A 19,620-nucleotide genomic window follows, 5' to 3' on the forward strand; every position below is an offset into this window, starting at 1 on the left:
TGTGATAAATGAAGAACCGCTCTACCGATTTTGTGCAAACTTCTCATAAACTATCTACTAAATAGTCAGAATAAAGCCTAAACATTTAGTTTGGATAGGTGAGCCCGTTCTTCAGTTATAAAAATTATTAAAATTACAACGAAAAGTGGCATTTTATATACATACATTATATACATTATTATATACATTTACTTGTATGTCTCTACCAGACCTCGGGACTATAGAGTCCCGGATTTTTGGGAGGCGAACGTGGGGCCGAAGCCAATACGCTGAAGCTCTTTTGAGACAACTTTAATGAAATGGTGACACAAAACCGACGATTATCCCTGTATACACTATAGAAATGTACCCAAGAACAATCCCCGGTTCTGTGCTAACCATGAACCATAAACTATTGCTAACCATGGATGAAAACTACTTGGGCTATTGTGATGGGATGCTAATTTATATACATTATTATTATTAGATCGAGAGCCAGCGACCATAGACCTACGTTATTTTATAAAGGCTGAAAATTATTGTGTGCATCTACCTAGGGCTATATAAATATATAGATAGGATAGTGACTTAGGTAATTGGATGCTTAAGTTTTTAGTCTTTCCTCCTGGACTCCATATGTACGGTAGACTGCACATCAGTGGTAACTGTCATGCACCTGAACTCTATAGTAATAAGTACGATTTTTCTATAAAACTGTTACCACCTGAAGTTGACTGTATGTGCTTTATTTCTTATTGTGTATCTTTGTTGTCTTTCTCTTTTTGCTGAATAAATGTTCTATCTATCTATCTATCTCTATTGGGGCATTAAATACCTCGTGATAATGTTGTAGATCTGACTTGTTTAAGTCTGATAAGTCCGGACGCTCTGGTTTAAAATTGTCCTCGTAATCATATTCTTTCTCTGATAGTTCTGACTCTGATGAAGATGATGATGATTTTATTGGTTTTGGTCGCAGTGTCTTTGGTTCTGGTCGCCGTTTCGTTGAGTTTGGTCGCCGTTTCTTTGATTTTGGTCGTCGTTCCTTTGATTTATGTCGGTGTTTCTTTGGTTTTGGTCGGTGTGTCGTTGATTTTCGACGTCGTTTTGTTGCCTTTTGACGTCGTTTCGTTGATTTTGGTCGGCGTTTTGTTGCCTTTTGACGTCGTTTTGTTGCCTTTTGACGTCGTTTTGTTGCCTTTTGACGTCGTTTCGTTGCCTTTTGACGTCGTTTTGTTGCCTTTTGACGTCGTTTTGTTGCCTTTTGACGTCGTTTCGTTGCCTTTTGACGTCGTTTTGTTGACTTTGGATGGCGTTTCGTTGACTTTGGTCGGCGTTTCATTGATGTAGTGGATTTTGGCCGGCGTTTTGGATGGAATGGAGTGGACTTTGGTGGTGGGTTCGTTGATGAAAGAGTTGATTCTGGTGGTGGGTTCGTTGATGATAGAGTTGATTCTGGTTGTGGGTTTGTTGATATAGTTGGTTCTGGTCGGTGGTTCGGTGATATAGTTGGTTCTGGTCGGTGGTTCGGTGACATAGTTGGTTCTGGTCGGTGGTTCGGTGACATAGTTGGTTCTGATAGGTGGTTCAGTGATATAGTTGGTTCTGGTCGGTGGTTCGGTGATATAGTTGGTTCTGATCGGTGGTTCAGTGATATAGTTGGTTCTGGTCGATGGTGGTTCGGTGATATAGTTGGTTCTGGTCGATGGTGGTTCGGTAACTTAGTTTTTATTGGTCGGTGGTGCTTCGGTGATATAGTTGGTTCTGGTCGGTGGTTCGGTGATATTGTTGGTTCTGATCGGTGGTTCAGTGATATAGTTGGTTCTGGTCGGTGGTTCGGTGATATTGTTGGTTCTGATCGGTGATTCAGTGATATAGTTGGTTCTGGTCGGTGGTTCGGTGATATAGTTGGTTCTGGTCGATGGTGGTTCGGTAACTTAGTTTTTATTGGTCGGTGGTGCTTCGGTGATATAGTTGGTTCTGGTCGGTGGTTCGGTGATATTGTTGGTTCTGATCGGTGATTCAGTGATATTGTTGGTTCTGATCGGTGGTTCAGTGATATAGTTGGTTCTGATCGGTGGTTCAGTGATATAGTTGGTTCTGGTCGGTCGTTCGTTGATATAGTTGGTTCTGATCGGTGGTTCAGTGATATAGTTGTTTCTGGTCGATGGTAGTTCGGTGATATAGTTGGTTTTGGTCGGTGGTTCGGTGTTGTAGTTGGTTCTGGTCGGTAGTAATTCGGTGATATAGTTGGTTTTGTCCGGTGGTTCGGTGTTGTAGTTGGTTCTGGTCGGTGGTTCGGTGTTATAGTTGGTTCTGGTCGGTGGTAGTTCGGTGATATAGTTGGTTTTGTCCGGTGGTTCGGTGTTGTAGTTGGTTCTGGTCGGTGGTAGTTCGGTGATATAGTTGGTTTTGGTCGGTGGTTCGGTGTTGTAGTTGATTCTGGTCGATGGTGGTTCGGTAACATAGTTTTTATTGGTCGGTGGTGGTTCAGTAACATAGTTGGTTCTGGTCGGTGGTTCGGTGATGTAGATGGTTCTGGTCGGTGGTGGTTCGGTGATATAGTTGGTTTTGAAGTTGTAGCTCGTCCTAAATCGGGAATCATAAAATACCAATCAAGGAGATCATAATAATTCATGAAGTAATCGGCATCCTGCAACCCGGTCCACCATGGCTGCCATGCCACGTTGTGTTTTTTATTCCGAGAAATTGTGTACAAGGGTCGTCTCTTACGGAGTAGTTTTTCAGAGTTAGACGTACGCAGTGCATGCAGTAGTTCAGGGTTCTGTCCCTGTACTCGATGAGATGGTGCTGAAACAAAGACTAAGCTTCAATTTTTCAAATAAAATACCTAAAATGTGACTGTAACAGCTTTCGACACTAGCGGATTTTCGCCACAGTTTTTCTACGTATGAGACAAACAAATATAATATTGTGTTCATATTATTGAGACGGCTCGCAGGAGCTGGATGCGAGCAGCCGAAAATCGATCTCAGTGGCGTGCACTTGGAGAGGCCTATGTCCAGCAGTGGTCTGCGATAGGCTGATGATGTGATGTGATGATTATTATCTTGTCTTTGTGTGTCTGTTTTATAAGAGATGGGCTGAGAGGTCCGCAAGACAGGCAGCATTGATCTGGACTCTTCGATATTAAAAAAAACTTGTCTGGGTTTTGCGAATATTCTCACATTTAATAAATTTGTGGTTCTTATGCTCATTGTTCTTCGTCCACGAATGTATGGGTAGCTGCAGTATTAACAGGCAGCAAATAACTGAAACACCAATGGTAATGTAAGCTATATAAGACAAGAGATTTCAATAGTTTTTGCGTGAAAGAGTAACAAACTTACACCCATGCATCCTTATAAACTGCTGCATTCCTTAAATAGGATTCTGGCAAAGAAATAATACAAATAAATAAGTGCCTCAGAAGGCAGGTTAGTTAAAAAAATATCTCTAACTTACATGAGTAAGTTTTTATAGTAACCTTATAGGCAACTACATGTATGAGCCGTTTGGGGTTGAAACTCTTGGGCCGTCTGGTCCGAGCGCCCGCCTTCTTGCCAAAGATATTTCCTAGCGCCTAGTTGACACTTCTCGTGGCTGGCTTTTATTTCGCACAGAGGTTGAGCATTGCCATCCAACGTGGCAATGCTGCCAGCCCTTTGGGTACATTACCCAGTGACAGCGACGAGGAGCAATTTTTTGATGCAATATATTAGTTTTAAGTTGTTTATATATTATAAGTTTATTTTATCTTTTAAAACTTACATGAGTATTCCATACTTCTGATCTTATTCCTTCATCCTTCAGAATCAAATAAAAAAAAAATGGCACGAGTTGAATATTTTTTTAGGTGCATGTTGTTTCAATTATGTACTATGTCCGCGCTAATTGCATATTATCATTGCTTCGATTATTTAATTATAAATCCATGCCTTAATCTTCTGATAAGCCGTTTTAATATTCACGAGTATAGTATTACTAGCCGTTTTCCCGTGGATTCACTCGCGTCCTGTGGAGACTACTGCCCGTCTCGGATAAAATGTAGCCTACTCAATACTCAATAACTTTATTGCATACCATAATGTGTACAGGTTGGTGGGTAAAATTAAAAGAAACAATTATGGACCCTGTCGGGCACAGCAAAGTTAATTTTTAGAGGAGAGGACGAAGAGCGCTTTTTAAACATAATAATATTGAAATAAAGGTAGAAAATATTGCATTCAGATACTTAAGTAGGTATTATTTCTGTGTAGATTTATTTACATTTTACTTATTTATTGGCCCGTGATACATGCTTCGCTACAAAACGAAAACCGCTCTACCAATTTTGTGCAAACTTCACATAAACCATCTACTAAATAGTCCAAACAAAGTCTAAATATTTGGTTTGGATAGGTGAGCCCGTTCTTGAATTATACCTAAGATTACAACGAAATGTTTCAATATTTTTTATATATGTAAATAGATTTAGGAAATTATAGTGTAGTAAGTGCAGAAGAAGAACTCGTGACTAAGCCAAAGCGAATCGATGGATCATAAGCTTGGCACGGTCGATCCGTGGATGGGTGACCATCTTGTCATAACGAGTTCTTGTTTCGAAAGGCACGATAATCTATAGGTCCCAGCTGTCATTTGAACATCTTTGGCAGTCATTACGGGTAGACAGAAGCCAGAAACTCTGATGCTAGTCTAACTAAGGGGTTGCCCGGGTAACTGGGTTGAGGAGGTCAAATAGGCAGTCGCTCCTTATAAAAAACGGCTTCTCAGTACTCAGCTGCATCTGGGTAGACTGGAAGCCGAACTCAGAATAGTCGGGAAAAGGTTAGGCAGATGATGACTGTAGTACGTAGAAAAGAAGTTGTTAAATCATCATCAGCCCTTTTATCGTCTCTCATACTGGATCGAGCGTTAATCACAATGCTTGATCAATGCGGTTTGGTGATTTCAGACTCTGTAATTTAAGGTTCCTACAGATGTTTCTCTTCACCTTTAACAAACTTGGAAAAGTTGCATTGGTAGTTGCCTGACCTCATAGGAGCCCACGCACTCATATATGACAGCTTTAAAGCTGGTAAATAAATTAAGAATATTCCTATATTTATCATCCGACTAGCCTTATCTAAGTATCATGGAGTGGAGTTGGCGTATTCGTATTTTATTGATACGTTTTTGAGGTACTTTACTTACTGGATACTCTAAAATACCGGAAAAAGCGGTTAAATTGCATTGTGAAATGTTCCCGAACTTGGAACCACGAGTTTTGGTGGAGTTTTGCCTAAGAAATATTATTTTGCCAAAAAAAGCAAAAAAATAAAACTGACTTCAATATCTCAAACTTTCTGCTATGTGTGACAAATACAATGTTTAAAACCGCATCAAAATCGGTTCAATCAAACGTTCACATATACTTTCATAAAGGTCAAACTGAGCATTTCCTATTTTTGGTTAAAAAGGGATTCGCCCAATATTACCAAACATAATTGCCTTACACAATAATGTTCTCATAAATCAAGTTATTACACTTCATTTGTTTAACAATTTCAAGCGAGCGAGCAGGACGCATATACGAGTATAGTACGAGAGTAACAGTGACGGAAAACAATGGAGTATTGTAGGCATGTTGCAAGCAGTTTGTAGATCGCACAAAGGATTCGGGGTCACGAGGCAATCTGGGAAGAATTTCCCTGAATTGCGGGTAATTTTGTACAATTTACGGATTAAAGATTTTTTTTATTCTGTGAGATAATACTGGATTTCTAAAATAACACACTGAATACCTAAGTGGTTTACAGAGCTAGAGAGCGTGTGGTAATTGTCTAGTGACTCGATATATTTATTTTTGATATCGTATGTATAATGTCTACATTTATGATCAGATCATAAAATGTCTTTTCTGAAGAAAATCTACAGCAAGAACGAATAAAAAAGTGTTATCAACCCATTGCAAACCTCTAGAGAAGTCTACATACCTTAAGTTAGAGTTTCGTTAAATAAAGTCCTTTAATAAAGTTGTTTTATTTATAGCAAAATTAAATCTATAAAATATTATGTTAAACAAATGGCCTTTATCATCAATATCTCAAGAAAAAAAAATACACGACTAAATAATGGCAAATAATTTTCCCACTACTGGTAACATTGGCCTGAAAATCTACCGGGAATGGGGAGCCTGGCCGAGCGCGTTTCAGTCGGTCGCGGGCGCTCGGCTACGCCACTCGGGCCCGAGCCATCGATTGCCACAAACGAAACAATCGGATTAAAATCGAACACCAAATTCACAATAACCTCACAGAACATCTATAAAATAACATTGTATCTTCAAATAGAATAACAGTTGTTAGATCAAAGCGTTAATTCTTTATGAAATGTAGGTTGTGTCAGTGAAAAGGACGCATAAGCCAAACAGGGGATATTAACAGAAATAGGCTGATTTCACACCGTTGTTGCGGGTAAAACCAGGTGAGCTCTCATTTAATATTTATAGAAGCATTTTCTTTTTTATACGAGCGAATTATAGACCGACCCTTTATGAACGCACCTTACATCTTTACAAAAAGGTGGTCTACTTATCTATGATATTGTAAAATTGCTTACATTTATTTATTTAAACATTCTGTACGATAAACATGATCCAAAATGTTGTAATGGCGTATACTAAGTACTTCATTATTGTATAAAATTACCTAATGTCAAATATAAGGTTAAAACACTCCCCATTACTATTCTTTTTACTCAGTCTGAAGTGGCGTGGTAGGTTATTTTCACAGTCTATACTTGTACTATAAGAAAGTGGGTTAAAAAGCTTATACGGAGCAACATATTTTATTTATTTTGTATCATCATCTCGCGAGCCTTTTCCCAACTATGTTGGGGTCGGCTTCCAGTCTCACCGGATGCAGCTGAGTACCAGTGTTTTATTTATTTTGTATCTATGTATTTTTGGTTTTGCAACATATTTTTATATTTATTTGGTATGTTGGTGACGAATTAAATGAAAAACTACTGGACATGTTTTCAGCTGAGTACCAATGTTTTATTTTGTATCTATATTTCATCTTGCGACATAATTTATTTTGTATTTTTGAAACGAATTTTACTGAAAAACCACTGGATATGATTTAAATTGTAGTTTGAGAATGCTGCATTATTTCTGGGTAATGTTAACCAGGAAACACAAAGAAGTTCCTTAGGGACGCGGGTGCTTTCGTGGGAAAAATTATACATACCTACTTACTAATATGAAAATGCCAATGCTTTATATTCAGAAAATCATTCTAATTCACCAAAATACCGAACAATAAAATATCTGTCTATACTAATATAATATTATAAAACTGAAGAACTGTGTTTTTGGTTTGCTTGAACGTGCTCAGCTCAGGAACTATTGGACCGACAACTTTATTTTAACAAAATACGAACATCGAAATTGAGAACCTCCTCTTTTTGGGAAGTTGGTTAAGAAAGCGCTCTAGCCGTAATGACGTGTTCGCCTCCTAAAAAGCATAGCTTGAAGTTAGTTCGTAAAAAGAAACAGAAGTACCAGGGTGGCAGAAATTATGAGATCTCAAAGCTCAAAGCGTGCTCGTGTACGGCATGCGAGCGTAATTGCTTCCTGTGGGGAAACTCGGCGTGTGAAGAACGACTCTCGCCACCCTGTTGCTACCAGGCTGCTATAAATTTGAAGGAGATGTAATTAAGCCAGCTGTACTCAAACGTCATCGGACTTGAAACGTTTTCTTTGCGTTCCATTCTTGATTTGATTATGTCGTTAAATTCGGTCAGGTACTTTTTATTTTGAAGTTGTGAATGTTTTTTATAGACGTTGCGTGAGTTGTTAACTAGTTACTACTTTTATACATTTCTGAAAATGTTCACGAAAGTAGGTAGTAAATAAATAAATAATTGTCCCTTACACTAAGATAATAACAAGACAAGCGTAAGCTATATTTTTATTACATTCATTTCGGAGCCAGCACTTAAACGGTATTTCTTTTTCATGGTCCATTGGATTGCAGGCTGTAAATGTTATATTTAATTTGACCACAAGCTGTCGGTACTTAATAGTAATTTATTGTTCTGGCTTTCTTATGTTGTTTTCAATGCTGAACGAGCCTTCCGAAACACTGAGGAACTCATTATTACATAGATGGTCACCCATCCACAGATCAACCGCGCCAAGAGTTGCTTAACCTTATGATCCTTCTGTGTAGCTATTATTTAGCCATGGGCTCCTCTGAATCCACTCATGCATGTACTTCAATTTTATCTGAAAGCTTTACCAAGAATACCAACATCATCATCATCTCCCGAGCCTTTTCCCACCTATGTTTTGGTCGGCTTCCAGCCAAACCAGATACAGCTGAGTACCAGTGTTTTACAGAAGCGACTGCCTATCTGATCTCCTCTGCCCAGTTATCCGTGCAACCCTATACCCCTTGGTTAGACCCATGTCAGACTTACTGGCTTCTGACTACCCGTAACGACTGCCAAGGATGTTCAATGACAGCCGGGACCTACAGTTTAACGTGCCGTCCGAAACACAGTCATCGGTAAAACACCAACGTGTTTTTAGAAAATAAATACGTACATCTTGGTACATGATACAAAAGTATAAACAAGCATCTATATTCTATATTTCATAGTTCATTTAAAAGTCTTCGCAGTTGGGTAAACACGAATGCAAAACGACATATGAATTTTGAAATATACCTATCTTAAGAAACTTTGAAAGCAACTACGTTTGCCAACGTTATTTTCTGGTACCATTACTTTGTATTTGTATCTTGTTATTTTATAAGGCAACCTGTTTTGTTTATATGTTGTGATAATAAGACCTCCAATTGAAACCATATACTTAGGGTCAGGTGGCCAACAGTGAACCAGTGGGACACAGTGACCCACCACTCATATCTCGTAAACGCGACGTTGCCATTCCGTGCTACGAACATGATTAAACCTGTTTGTAGCCACGATAGTTATTCCCCAGTCGACGGCGCGCTTCCGCCAAAAAACAGTCGCGCTGTGAGGTGTTTTGTGTTTTGCGCCAAAAAAAGTTGAAAGGTATGCAAGTACATTTTTTTTTTCTAGATCATTCTCGTTGTTGTTTTGAATTTACTACTTAATACACACTTGCAAAGGAACTATTTATGCAACGTTTAGACATACTGATATTATTTTGTATTGAACCGATTACTTAAAAATATAACCTTAAAAGTATAAAAACGTAAGTAGTACACAGTGGACCAAAACGGGCAGGTACACAGTGAACCATGGTTCACTGTGTACCTACGCGAGGTTCACTGTGTACCTATGCTATTGAAGTATTTTTGGTTGCTAATTACCTTTACTTTGTTTCAGAATGGGTCGAACAAAGAAGCTAGAAAGAAAAATTGGGGGACATAGTGCACAAGATATGCAGAAAGCTATCCAACTTGTAAAAGATATTGATTAAAATAATTGAAGACTGTTTAAAATTAAGTTTATTTTACGATGGATCTCATAGAGTAAGTTTTATAATAATTATTAAAACTTGCTCAAGTCTAAAAAACTCGTTGATTGTTAAAGTTTATTTGATATTGTTATAAATAAAACTAATGTTGACTACAAAAATCTAAATAAGAAGAAGTAAATAAAAATATGACTCTTTATACTTTTATAACGCCTACTTTGTATACATTTATAGTATTAGACACTTTGGTGAATAAAGTTCATTTCATATTGTCAATTTTTATTATTTTTTTAAACATCAAAATACAACTTATATGCGGTGGTTCACTGTATACCCTATGGTTCACTGTAGACCTACCCCCTGGTTTAGTGTGTACTTAGGATTGTACACAGTGAACCATTTCTCGAATTTAAAAAAAATATGAATTCTCGCTATTCTAATAAGTTTAATGCTCAATTTGATATACAGATTTAAAGTATATTTGACACAAAGTAATCTATCAAAAAAGATCTTTGTTACAGTCACATAGAATGGATTTCTGAGCGTCTAAACTTTTAGTGGTTCACTGTTGGCCACCTTACCCTACTTACTATTTGGGAGCATAAACAAGCATTGTAACCACCGACTTCGGAAACAGGATCCAAGCTATCAGGGCTCTAGAGACAGAAAATCCTTATAACATGCTCCGTATCAACTTCTGAATAAGTCCCTTGAACCGCCTAACGAGAGCCTCATCAGATGTTGGTCGAGGCTCTTGGCTATTGAGGGACTTGGGGGATTTCCCGCCCCCTACCTACCCAATGGACACTAGGCGCGCGTGGGTGTCTTCGCGTGCCCCTGAGGCGATGCACGGGGTAGGTGTACACCTCACTACCCCGAGAGATGAGGCCTGAGCAAGGGCCAGCACTAGTCTGGGGCTGCGGAATAATTTGGATTCCCGCGGCCACGCGCCCAGGTGTAAGCAGTCCATAAGGTTGTCTGGATCGCTCTTAGCGATAAGACCGCCCATTATGTTACCTACTTTAAGTATCTAATAAAGTATATCTATCTATCTATTTCTTTACTTATTCTATCCTTTTCAATTTAAAAAATTGATTATGTCTAAATTATACACGAAATTCAATCAGTTTATCTAATACAAACCTTTTCAAATCCTATCCATTTGATAATCAATCAACAACACTGTTAGGGGTAGACTAGACTGTTTATCAAGATCTACGATTCTACGCATGTATGTACTACATAACTACTTGGTTTTGCCTGATATCTAGTCTGACAGTGTAGATCGGGCTTATAGATTGAGTGTAGGTAGGATTATGTAGCCACGCGTTGGTAAAGAAAGATCTGTTTATTAAGTTATCTTTATTGGTACACCAATAGCACACAAAGTATATTAAAATTATCTTTTTACCAACTTCCACTCACGGTTTCACCTGTGAGTCGAGGGAACTCCTTCCTGTACACCGAAAAAGGAGCCTATATGTTTTTATCCCATTGAACAGCTTAAAGCTGTTCATATTGAGTAGTAGTGGTATATTTGTATAATATACATATTGAGCGATGTTATACAGTTTACTATAATTTCATACATACTTATTCACTTTTTCGACTACATCTAATCGACGATATGTTATGCCTTATATGGATAGACGCTGACATTCGGCGGCTGACAGTCAGTTTGGCTTGAACGTACCCTAAACAAGTAAAGAATGTGTTGAAAGGAGATGGCCAAATTTTCATAGTAAGAAAACCCAGAATCGACAGCAACGAAATGGGTACCAATGGGTGCATTATGATAGACCTTTGATGGTGCCAAAAAATCCAGCCTGAAATCCATGGGGTATAGGAGCTATATCATATTTTCACAAAATAGGTTATGTTGAATTTATGTCGATTTTTAAGATTATTTACATCAAGGCACATAAAAAACAAGGTATACTAACATTATACAAGCCAATTGTAATATCCCCATAGTTACAGAGTTTTCCTGGAGATTAAAAGATCTTGATTTTGACCCCTACCCATTGCACTATTGACATGAACCACTCCAGAATCGATTAAACACCAACCTTATCTACTTGGAGAGGTTTCCCATAATAAAAAACTAATATTAGGTGCCCGATGCACCTAATATTAGTTTTTTCCCAGAAGTCAGTGTTTTTATAAAAAGTTTTTATTATTTTAATTTTAAGTTTTATTATTTTTGGCTCTTTAGTGACAAGTATAGTTGTCACTATCCGCATTAGTGGAAAGTTCTCGTCAATACGAATAATATAAGCCCAAACACGAGGTAGTTTACATATTCAGTCATCGAGTTCCCTCGATCTTCTCTGCTCTCCATCATCATGTCAACTTTAAACCTCCACTCTTGTATAGTGCTAATAGACATACAGCTGAGTGTCAAGTTTTTACCCTATGCACGCCTACAACTTTCGTAAGTTGCCCTCGATTTCTCAGGGTTTCCATCATCAGATCCTGACCTGATGACTATGGGAACAACTGGGAAGTATTCCCTATCAAAAAAAAAAAAAATTTTAAATCCCAAACGTCTAAAGAACAGCAAATAGTGAAGGCAAACTTTTTCATAACCTAAATTCTTGATCGGAAAACCGTTATAAAAAGAGAACCCCATGGTTTTCGGATGATATGAAATACTTTTTTTAATCCACACATTATACTGAATCCATTGATATATGTGAAGTTTCTGTCGACTCTGGGTTTTTTTTTGGCCATCTCCTTTTCAGCACTGCACGAGAAGGAGACAGGATAATGCCAGTATTAAGGTTAAAAAGGGACACTGCATGAATAATAATAATTCATACATTGCGATTCGGTGCAGAGTTGTCGTGGATATTTCTTCAAATGTTTTATTCAATAACTTGCTGAAAGTTAAACAAAACGTTTTTATTTACTGAATTTTATGTTGTTTAGGGAATTGCACACTTTAACTCGGCCGATAGTTCGTTTGGGCTCATAAGTCAGTATGAAGATGAATTACACCTATTTCAAGTTAACTTATCTACATGTTGGCCAAATAATTATGTAAGCCTGTTAATACATAACACATGCATACTCATGGATATGTATAGATTATCTACCCAACGATATATTGAGTCACAGAGTACGTAATAAAGGGAGTGCGAATATTGTGGCTTACACATGGTAACGAATCCGTCAACTGGGAAATAATATCCTAGTACAGAGTCAGCTTGCAAAGGTAAGTAGAATAGGCAGTCATTTCTACGATTTTTTATTTAAAACCTTTTTAAACATGTACTTATAAAACTTTTGAGTTTCATAACACCATGTCTATAAGCCAAATATTGAAACGCCACTAGTTTTAAAGATGATTCAAACATCTATATCTGTTAAACTTACTTTAATTCATCGATATATATGTACTACGTACTAGATAGAACGTTCCGAACAAAAAGCTTACCACACTGAACTGCACTGCAGACTATGCAGTGCCCAAAATGGCAAATCAGAGCGATTTTGACACCTGCGTCAGATGGATGTCTATGAAACGACAATTATAAAATAGAAAATACATATCAAGGTATAAACTTACACATATAAACTATTCGAGAATCAAGTTAGTAAAATTACACGCTGTTCATGCTATTACAACGCTTGTATATCATACTGTTCATTTATAATTCAACTTTACAAATATGCATTAATTTGTTCCCGCCCGCCATCTTAAATTATGGATTAAGAAAATCGTGCAGAAACAGATGTGCCATAAAACTGGCAGTAGGTAAAATATCAATGAAAACAGACTTCACTTTGTCATGGTATGTTCTTACTTACAAGAAAAAATAATTAAATTCGCGAAAATTTGTGATAAGCCCTCTTAAGAAAAAAAACATCGTAATTAATATTAAAAACTCTAAAAATAAGTTCCTGGTTTTAATATATTACATGATTTTGCATTCAATTAGATATAAATAAACTTTTTGATATATTACATGATTTTGAATTCACTTAGATATAAACTTTTTGAGTAATGAAAAATGTAGGCAAAATACGAGCGACACTTCAGCAATTAACATCAATGAGGATGACTACATGTCACAATACGTCAACGAGATATCAACAGACGACATAAGCGGGTAAATTATTTGTATGGATGTTCTTGTCTATCGCTAGAATATTATGTCAATGCTTTAATTGCTGGAACATAAAAAAAATATTTTTAAATCAAATCACTCTTAAAAAGTAACGTCAAGTATTTTGAGGTACATATATTGCTTCAGGATTGTTCGAAAGGGTACATAGAGGGCTTAAGAAGCAACATGGTGGGTTTTAGTCAGAATATTGTCACATTTGGAACTCCATACATTACATACTCAGTGTCTTCGTTAAATCTGCTTTGCATACGTAAAAGATTAAATTAATTCAAGTCATGCATGTTCCCTGGGTACAAGGGTTTACATGTTGCAATGGCTCATCAAATTGATTAGCTCATTCACTCGCTGGGTTCTCATTGTTTTATTATGGGAGTCGGTTTGACTACGATAGGCTGGTTTTGGTAAAGAGTAAGTTTGTAGAGAGTAATTTTCAGAGGTATGGGGTTTTACAGCTATCTGCTTTAATGTGCTATGAAACTGGTAAGGGAACATCTTGAAAATTATAGAAGTTGCTTAATCTGATTGTAGTTTTAGGTAATTTTGAATTGATCATGCGTCCCGGTAATGCTTCTAATACACGGATGAAATATAGCATATGCAATCCTGGGAAAGTGTAGATTCTCAACAATGCAAGAATTTTTCAAATCGGTTCAGTAATTTCGGAGTCTTTAGAGTACAAACTGAATTATTATACTAATGTTTACTATTGGTATAGATTTATACCTATACCCATGTAAACCTTTCCTCAAGTATACTGATATAATTTATGAATTCAAAATTAAAACGGCGTTTTTGTAAGAAATTCAGTGAAATTGTTAAACACATAAGCTTTTTACATGATGTATTTGTTCTAAAGCCGGTTAGGGCAGGGTTTGTGAAAACAGAGCTAGTCTTGTTTGCATAGGTTTGCATTATGAAATGTAGTGGAAACACTCGGATGAACAGTTGGAACGATACTGAGGCGATTTTTATTGTTTTTCATAATTTAAACAAGCGTAGGGTATAATATACCTACTTTACTTATTTTACTAGTCTGTGCTCTTATTACAGTCAGTATGTTCAGCTAAGATGTGATGTAAGCGAAGGGTTAGATTATTTGTTAACTTACAGACTTTTTATATTAAAAGTAGCCAAATAGATTTGAACGGAAAATTGGCAGAAAAACACATTAAAAAATTGATCCTCATCGCTGTCACTCGGTAATGTACGCAAAAGGCTGGCAACTATTAATAATTTGGATTAACAAGTAGGACTCTTTTATTAACTATCACTATTGTTAGACCGTCTCGCCAAAATCCAAAAGGTCAAATCGGTCAAAAAATCTGCAAAATACATCACAACTGTGTATTTCATTGAATCGACCATTATTATACTAAATGGGTTTCCATCATAAATTGTTCCACAAAACCATTAAGAGTACCCGTAAACTGCAAACTAAATAGTCGGCCGACTGTTGACCCGATGGTTGTAAAAAAAAAAACTGAAGGAAATCTTGATGCCAATCAAACTTTTCAACATCAGCTAAATACCAGATCTTTGTAATGTGCGTACTACCATTCATAATCATCATCACCTCCCGAGCCTTTTCCCAACTCTGTTGGGGTTGGCGGGTCAGCACCAGTGTTTTACAAGGAGCGACTGCCTATTTGACCTCCTCAACCCAGTTACCCAGGCAACTCAATACCCCTTGGTTAGACTGGCTTCTGACTACCCGTAACGACTGCCAAGGATGTTCAATGACAGCCGGAACCTATAGTTTAACGTGCCATCCGAAACACATGTCATTGGTGTCCAAGATATACTATAAGAAAGTTTTCAGTCGTTCTGATACCGGCTAAGTACCTGATCTTTGTAATGTGCGTACTACCATTCATCTAAACTATCGGCTGACTAAAAGTTTGCAGTGTGTTAGTACTCAAAGTTGGTTGGAAAAATGTTTTTCTATTACTTTCCGAATAATTCAGACGTTTTTAATTTGACAGACTGTTTGGATGACGGCTGAATTTATTTATGTTATAGTTAGTAATAGCTCTTTAAATAGAATTGAAAAGCATCGCGTTGTGATCAAATTGTGTTTTTCTTGTAAAATGTTTTGTTTGGTTCTATTTATGTAAAAACGATTATGTCAGTGTTTATTTTGAAATTTTGTGCGAGTTTAGATTAATGGTTTGTGGTTATACGAGATCGTTAGCACGTTATTTTGCAAATTTAATCAATAAGACATGCCTAAACTTGTAATAAACACTACGTTTCATATTTTTATAAGGTCTTCTGTTGAGTCGCATATTTTTGCATAATTATTATCTACTAGCTTTTACTACTACTTTACTAGCCCGCGGTTTCACCCGCGTCCCGTAGCCGGATGGTGACAAAAACTATCCTTAAACCTTTTCCTGGGTTTAAGTTACCTCCAGCCAAATCGGTCAAGCCATTTTCATGTTATGTCGTGACAACGGAAAGCGGGTTTCATTTTATATACATATATAGATTATTTATCGTTTTGATTAAATCAAAATGTTATGGAAGAGTTTGGTGTACATTGAAGTGAAAACAATTTTATTGGCAGAAATTAAATGCTATGTTTTTATTATGATACTATATGATTTTTAGCAGCCAGCGTGCACTTGTCAATTACAGTCCCGTAAGTTTTCTCAGTTGGTATTCTAGTAACATAATACTGAGCTATTGAATAGGGTTTCTCTAGTGGAATACATTTAATATTCTCTTTGTAGTAATCGCGGTATCAGAGTGAATGTAGGCCTCAGTTACAAATGTACCTATGACTAAATGAATGTACGTGGTGGTAGAATTAAGACTTTTTTTATTGTGAAAGAATTAATATATGTAGGATCAGGATGAGAGCCGAGCGGTACACCATCAGGGTTTGGAGTCCCCATTTTATTGGGATAGATAAGGCTTTAATACAAAATAACAATGTTTAATTACACAAAATAATAATCCACAGTATACACAGTTTAAAACAATAAATTAGGTAGACCACGAACAGACCTTACGGTCACAGTTCGTACAGTGGCATAGGCCACCCACATACACAGTATGTTAGTAAATAATATGGCGACACGAACAGACTTTACAGTCACAGTTCGTACAGCGGCGTAAGCCACCCACATACAAAGTATGTTTGTAAATAATATGGCGAAACGAACAGACCCTAGACTAGGGTCACAGTCCGTACAGCGGCGTAAGCCACCCAAGTACAAAGTGTATCGTATGCCAATACAGCTATGTGAATATACAGCGAGGCTGTACCAAGGAAACCGACAGTTCTGTCGGGAGCAGGAGCTCTATAATGAGTCTAATCCGAAGATAGACTCATTTCGTCATCAAATGCATGGCCTTTTATAGGACGTTCGAACAATGACCCCTCTCCGCAACAACTCTGTCCAAAGCGCGCGAAAGCGCGCCAAGCGTTTACTTGATACAACATTATTAAGATTTAGCTCAATCTAACTAGATTCTTACAAGACTTTTACATTGCAAAGTTATTAAATTATCCAAGAATGCTTATTGTAATTAGACAATCGCATTTAAACGTTAAAATAATCAAAATAACATGTTATTGTTGATATTGACAAAATCCATTTAGTTTCTGTTATTATAATAAGTACCTAGTCAAAAATTCAATTCACATGTTTACAGAGTACTTTATAAATCTAGTTTAGATTTATTAGACAAGAAATTGGCAAGATTACTTAATAATAATCGGTAATAAAAGAATCAAAACATTCATTTGGATATTACTATTGTTCACGCACCGGGGCGCGAACCATTTTTAATCTATGGTCATACATTGTTGTTTTTTTTTATTTTCGTTTGGATACAGACAACGGTGATTGACATTGACATCTATCTGTCACATTTTTGTTCGGATATCCACAGTGGTAATTGATCTATCTCCGACACGGCCAGAACTGACATTCTACACGACCTCGTGTGATTATGTAACAATAGAATTTTCTAAGTGTATATCGTTCGGCCTTTCTGACAAACAAAAGTCAAACAAAGTCCTTAACACTGGGTAAATTAAGAAAAATCCTGAATTGGTCATAAAAAAATCTTCACAGAAATTGATTCGACAATCATTCGTATTAACTATTCTGTTACTGACCATACAAAAGCTCAACAAAAGTAGGGACATAGTCCCCCAGCCGAAATCACATTCGACAAGTAATTTGGAATCAAATAGACAACACGCACAGGCGTCAACATAGACAGCCCGCATGCGTCAAGATCGATATCCAAATCCAGGAGTCAACATAGACATCCAACCAGGCGTCAACATAGACAACCAAAACACAGGAGTCAACATAGACATCCAACCAGGCGTCAACATAGACAACCCAAACAAGAGTCAACATAGACATCTTGCAAACTCGGCTATTGTATGTCGGTAGCAGTCAAATTAACGTCAATATCATCATTAAAAGTAACTGGACATTCAGGCATTTTTCGCAACCTATCGTGTGCGTATTTGTAAGTTCTATTGCAATTCAAAGATTAACAAATATCACCATCTAATAAAGTTAAGATCTAATTGCTAGTCAGACTTTCAACTTGTAAATTACAGTAACCATTACAACTACGGTTGTCATTCACAACAACGCCTTTTTGCTCGACAGGCTTTGCATCATTAGTGTGTCCCATGCCAGAGAGCAATCAGCCCATCCTGGCCTTCCAGGGTACACAACCACAATTCTCAGTGACATGACACCAACAGTACCGCAGACTTTACACAGGTCTCTTCCTGGTCACCCCGATACCATAACATAGGTCAACGGGTCTTTTCCAAGTCACCCCGATACCCATCATTAGTACTGCTTAACATAACGAAATAATCAAGTAGGCATAACACCTTACCACCAAATTTATAGTCTGACTCACAATTGAAATCATACCAACAATAAAGTAGGTAAACTATCAACAATAACAACATAAAACTGGATTGATCTCACCAGATCTATCATTCATGCTTCTCATAATGTCTCTGTACGCAAGCAAACACAGCATCGCGACTTATGTAGTTCACGCTGCAAACCGGGCCGCAGTAGAAGCCAGGCGTCACGTCGCGCTCGCGGACGCCACAGCGACGAACTAGCAGTGGCTGCTTCCACTCGAAGCAGGAGAGGCTCACGGGATTATCACATGCAAAAGCAATCGGAAATCGGTTAATGTTATCACAACACCAATCATCAGACAGAGTTGTAATATCAACACGTTTCTGCTCTACTTTGTAAATTATTCGTGGATGAAATAAAAGCAAGAAAGAAAGGGGGTATTACATAATGTCAAAACCATAAGCCCACGTATGTAGGTACTCGAGGAGTAAAATTTAATGGATTTTACAAGATGCTACAACAGTAAATTATTATCTTTGCAAGTAAAGATGAAATGTTTGACGGCATTAGCTACGGCCAAAGTTTAATTCATAGGAATGATATTTACTTTCAGTTGCAGTTCTGTTACAAGGCCTACGCAACTTAATATCAAACTTTTTGAAAAAGAATGGCACCGCAAACAGCTGCACTAGCGTCAGTATGTAATTCCATAGGATATACATACAGAGTTGTATCATTTAATTAAAACTACCAAACTAATTGTCTCCCGTTTATCTGTCGTGACTCGAGTACATAGTCATAAACAAACTCAGGCAACAAAGTCATGAGAGTTTTTTTTGAAGGAGTACAATCAACTGACTCTTTTACTAAGGTGGAATATCAGTATCAATATCATCAGCTCAGGAATAGAGCATTGATCAATATTCTTAACCTTTGTGATGGTAAGACTATTTTCGGTTAACATGACCGAAACAGCAAAACCAATTTTATTATCTCATTATCTATCATGATATTACGACTTAAACAGGCATTAGGTATTACATGAAAGAGTAACCATGGTAGCTGTCTATTTTTTTACTTCACTCAGAATTTATTCGGTACATAATGTACTACAATTTCCTATTCCCATTATATTGACAACACAGCCAATATGCAGGCCAGGGATTTTTTTAGCAAAAGTTTTAGCAAGTAGAGAACA

The 19,620-nt window shown here is 37.2% G+C and overlaps 2 protein-coding genes and 1 long non-coding RNA gene across 3 annotated transcripts in view; 2 read left to right on the top strand and 1 right to left on the bottom strand.

Annotated features, from left to right (window-relative positions):
• LOC126055674 (adhesive plaque matrix protein-like) lies at positions 1-3,375 on the bottom strand. The gene is made up of 3 exons (XM_064041624.1): positions 3,330-3,375; positions 3,168-3,251; positions 1-2,790 (listed from the first exon to the last, which is right to left on the bottom strand). Exons 1-3 carry the CDS (start codon positions 3,355-3,357, stop codon positions 782-784), a joined length of 2,121 nt encoding a protein of 706 aa, XP_063897694.1. The 5' UTR covers positions 3,358-3,375; the 3' UTR covers positions 1-781.
• A 2,785-nt stretch (positions 3,376-6,160) lies between these two features.
• The window catches only part of LOC110381758 (inactive dipeptidyl peptidase 10), a 171,296-nt gene continuing 157,836 nt past the window's right edge, over positions 6,161-19,620 (top strand). Inside the window, exon 1 of the mRNA XM_064041442.1 lies at positions 6,161-6,444. The gene's annotated coding sequence lies outside the window, so the exon portion shown is untranslated. The remainder of the gene's footprint in view (positions 6,445-19,620) is intronic.
• LOC135118750 (uncharacterized) lies at positions 8,840-9,704 on the top strand. Its single transcript, XR_010277762.1, has 2 exons — positions 8,840-9,045; positions 9,343-9,704. It is a non-coding gene; the product is annotated as an uncharacterized LOC135118750 (long non-coding RNA).

Source organism: Helicoverpa armigera, chromosome 25 (assembly GCF_030705265.1).
Source record: "Helicoverpa armigera isolate CAAS_96S chromosome 25, ASM3070526v1, whole genome shotgun sequence".
NCBI lineage: Eukaryota > Metazoa > Arthropoda > Insecta > Lepidoptera > Noctuidae > Helicoverpa > Helicoverpa armigera.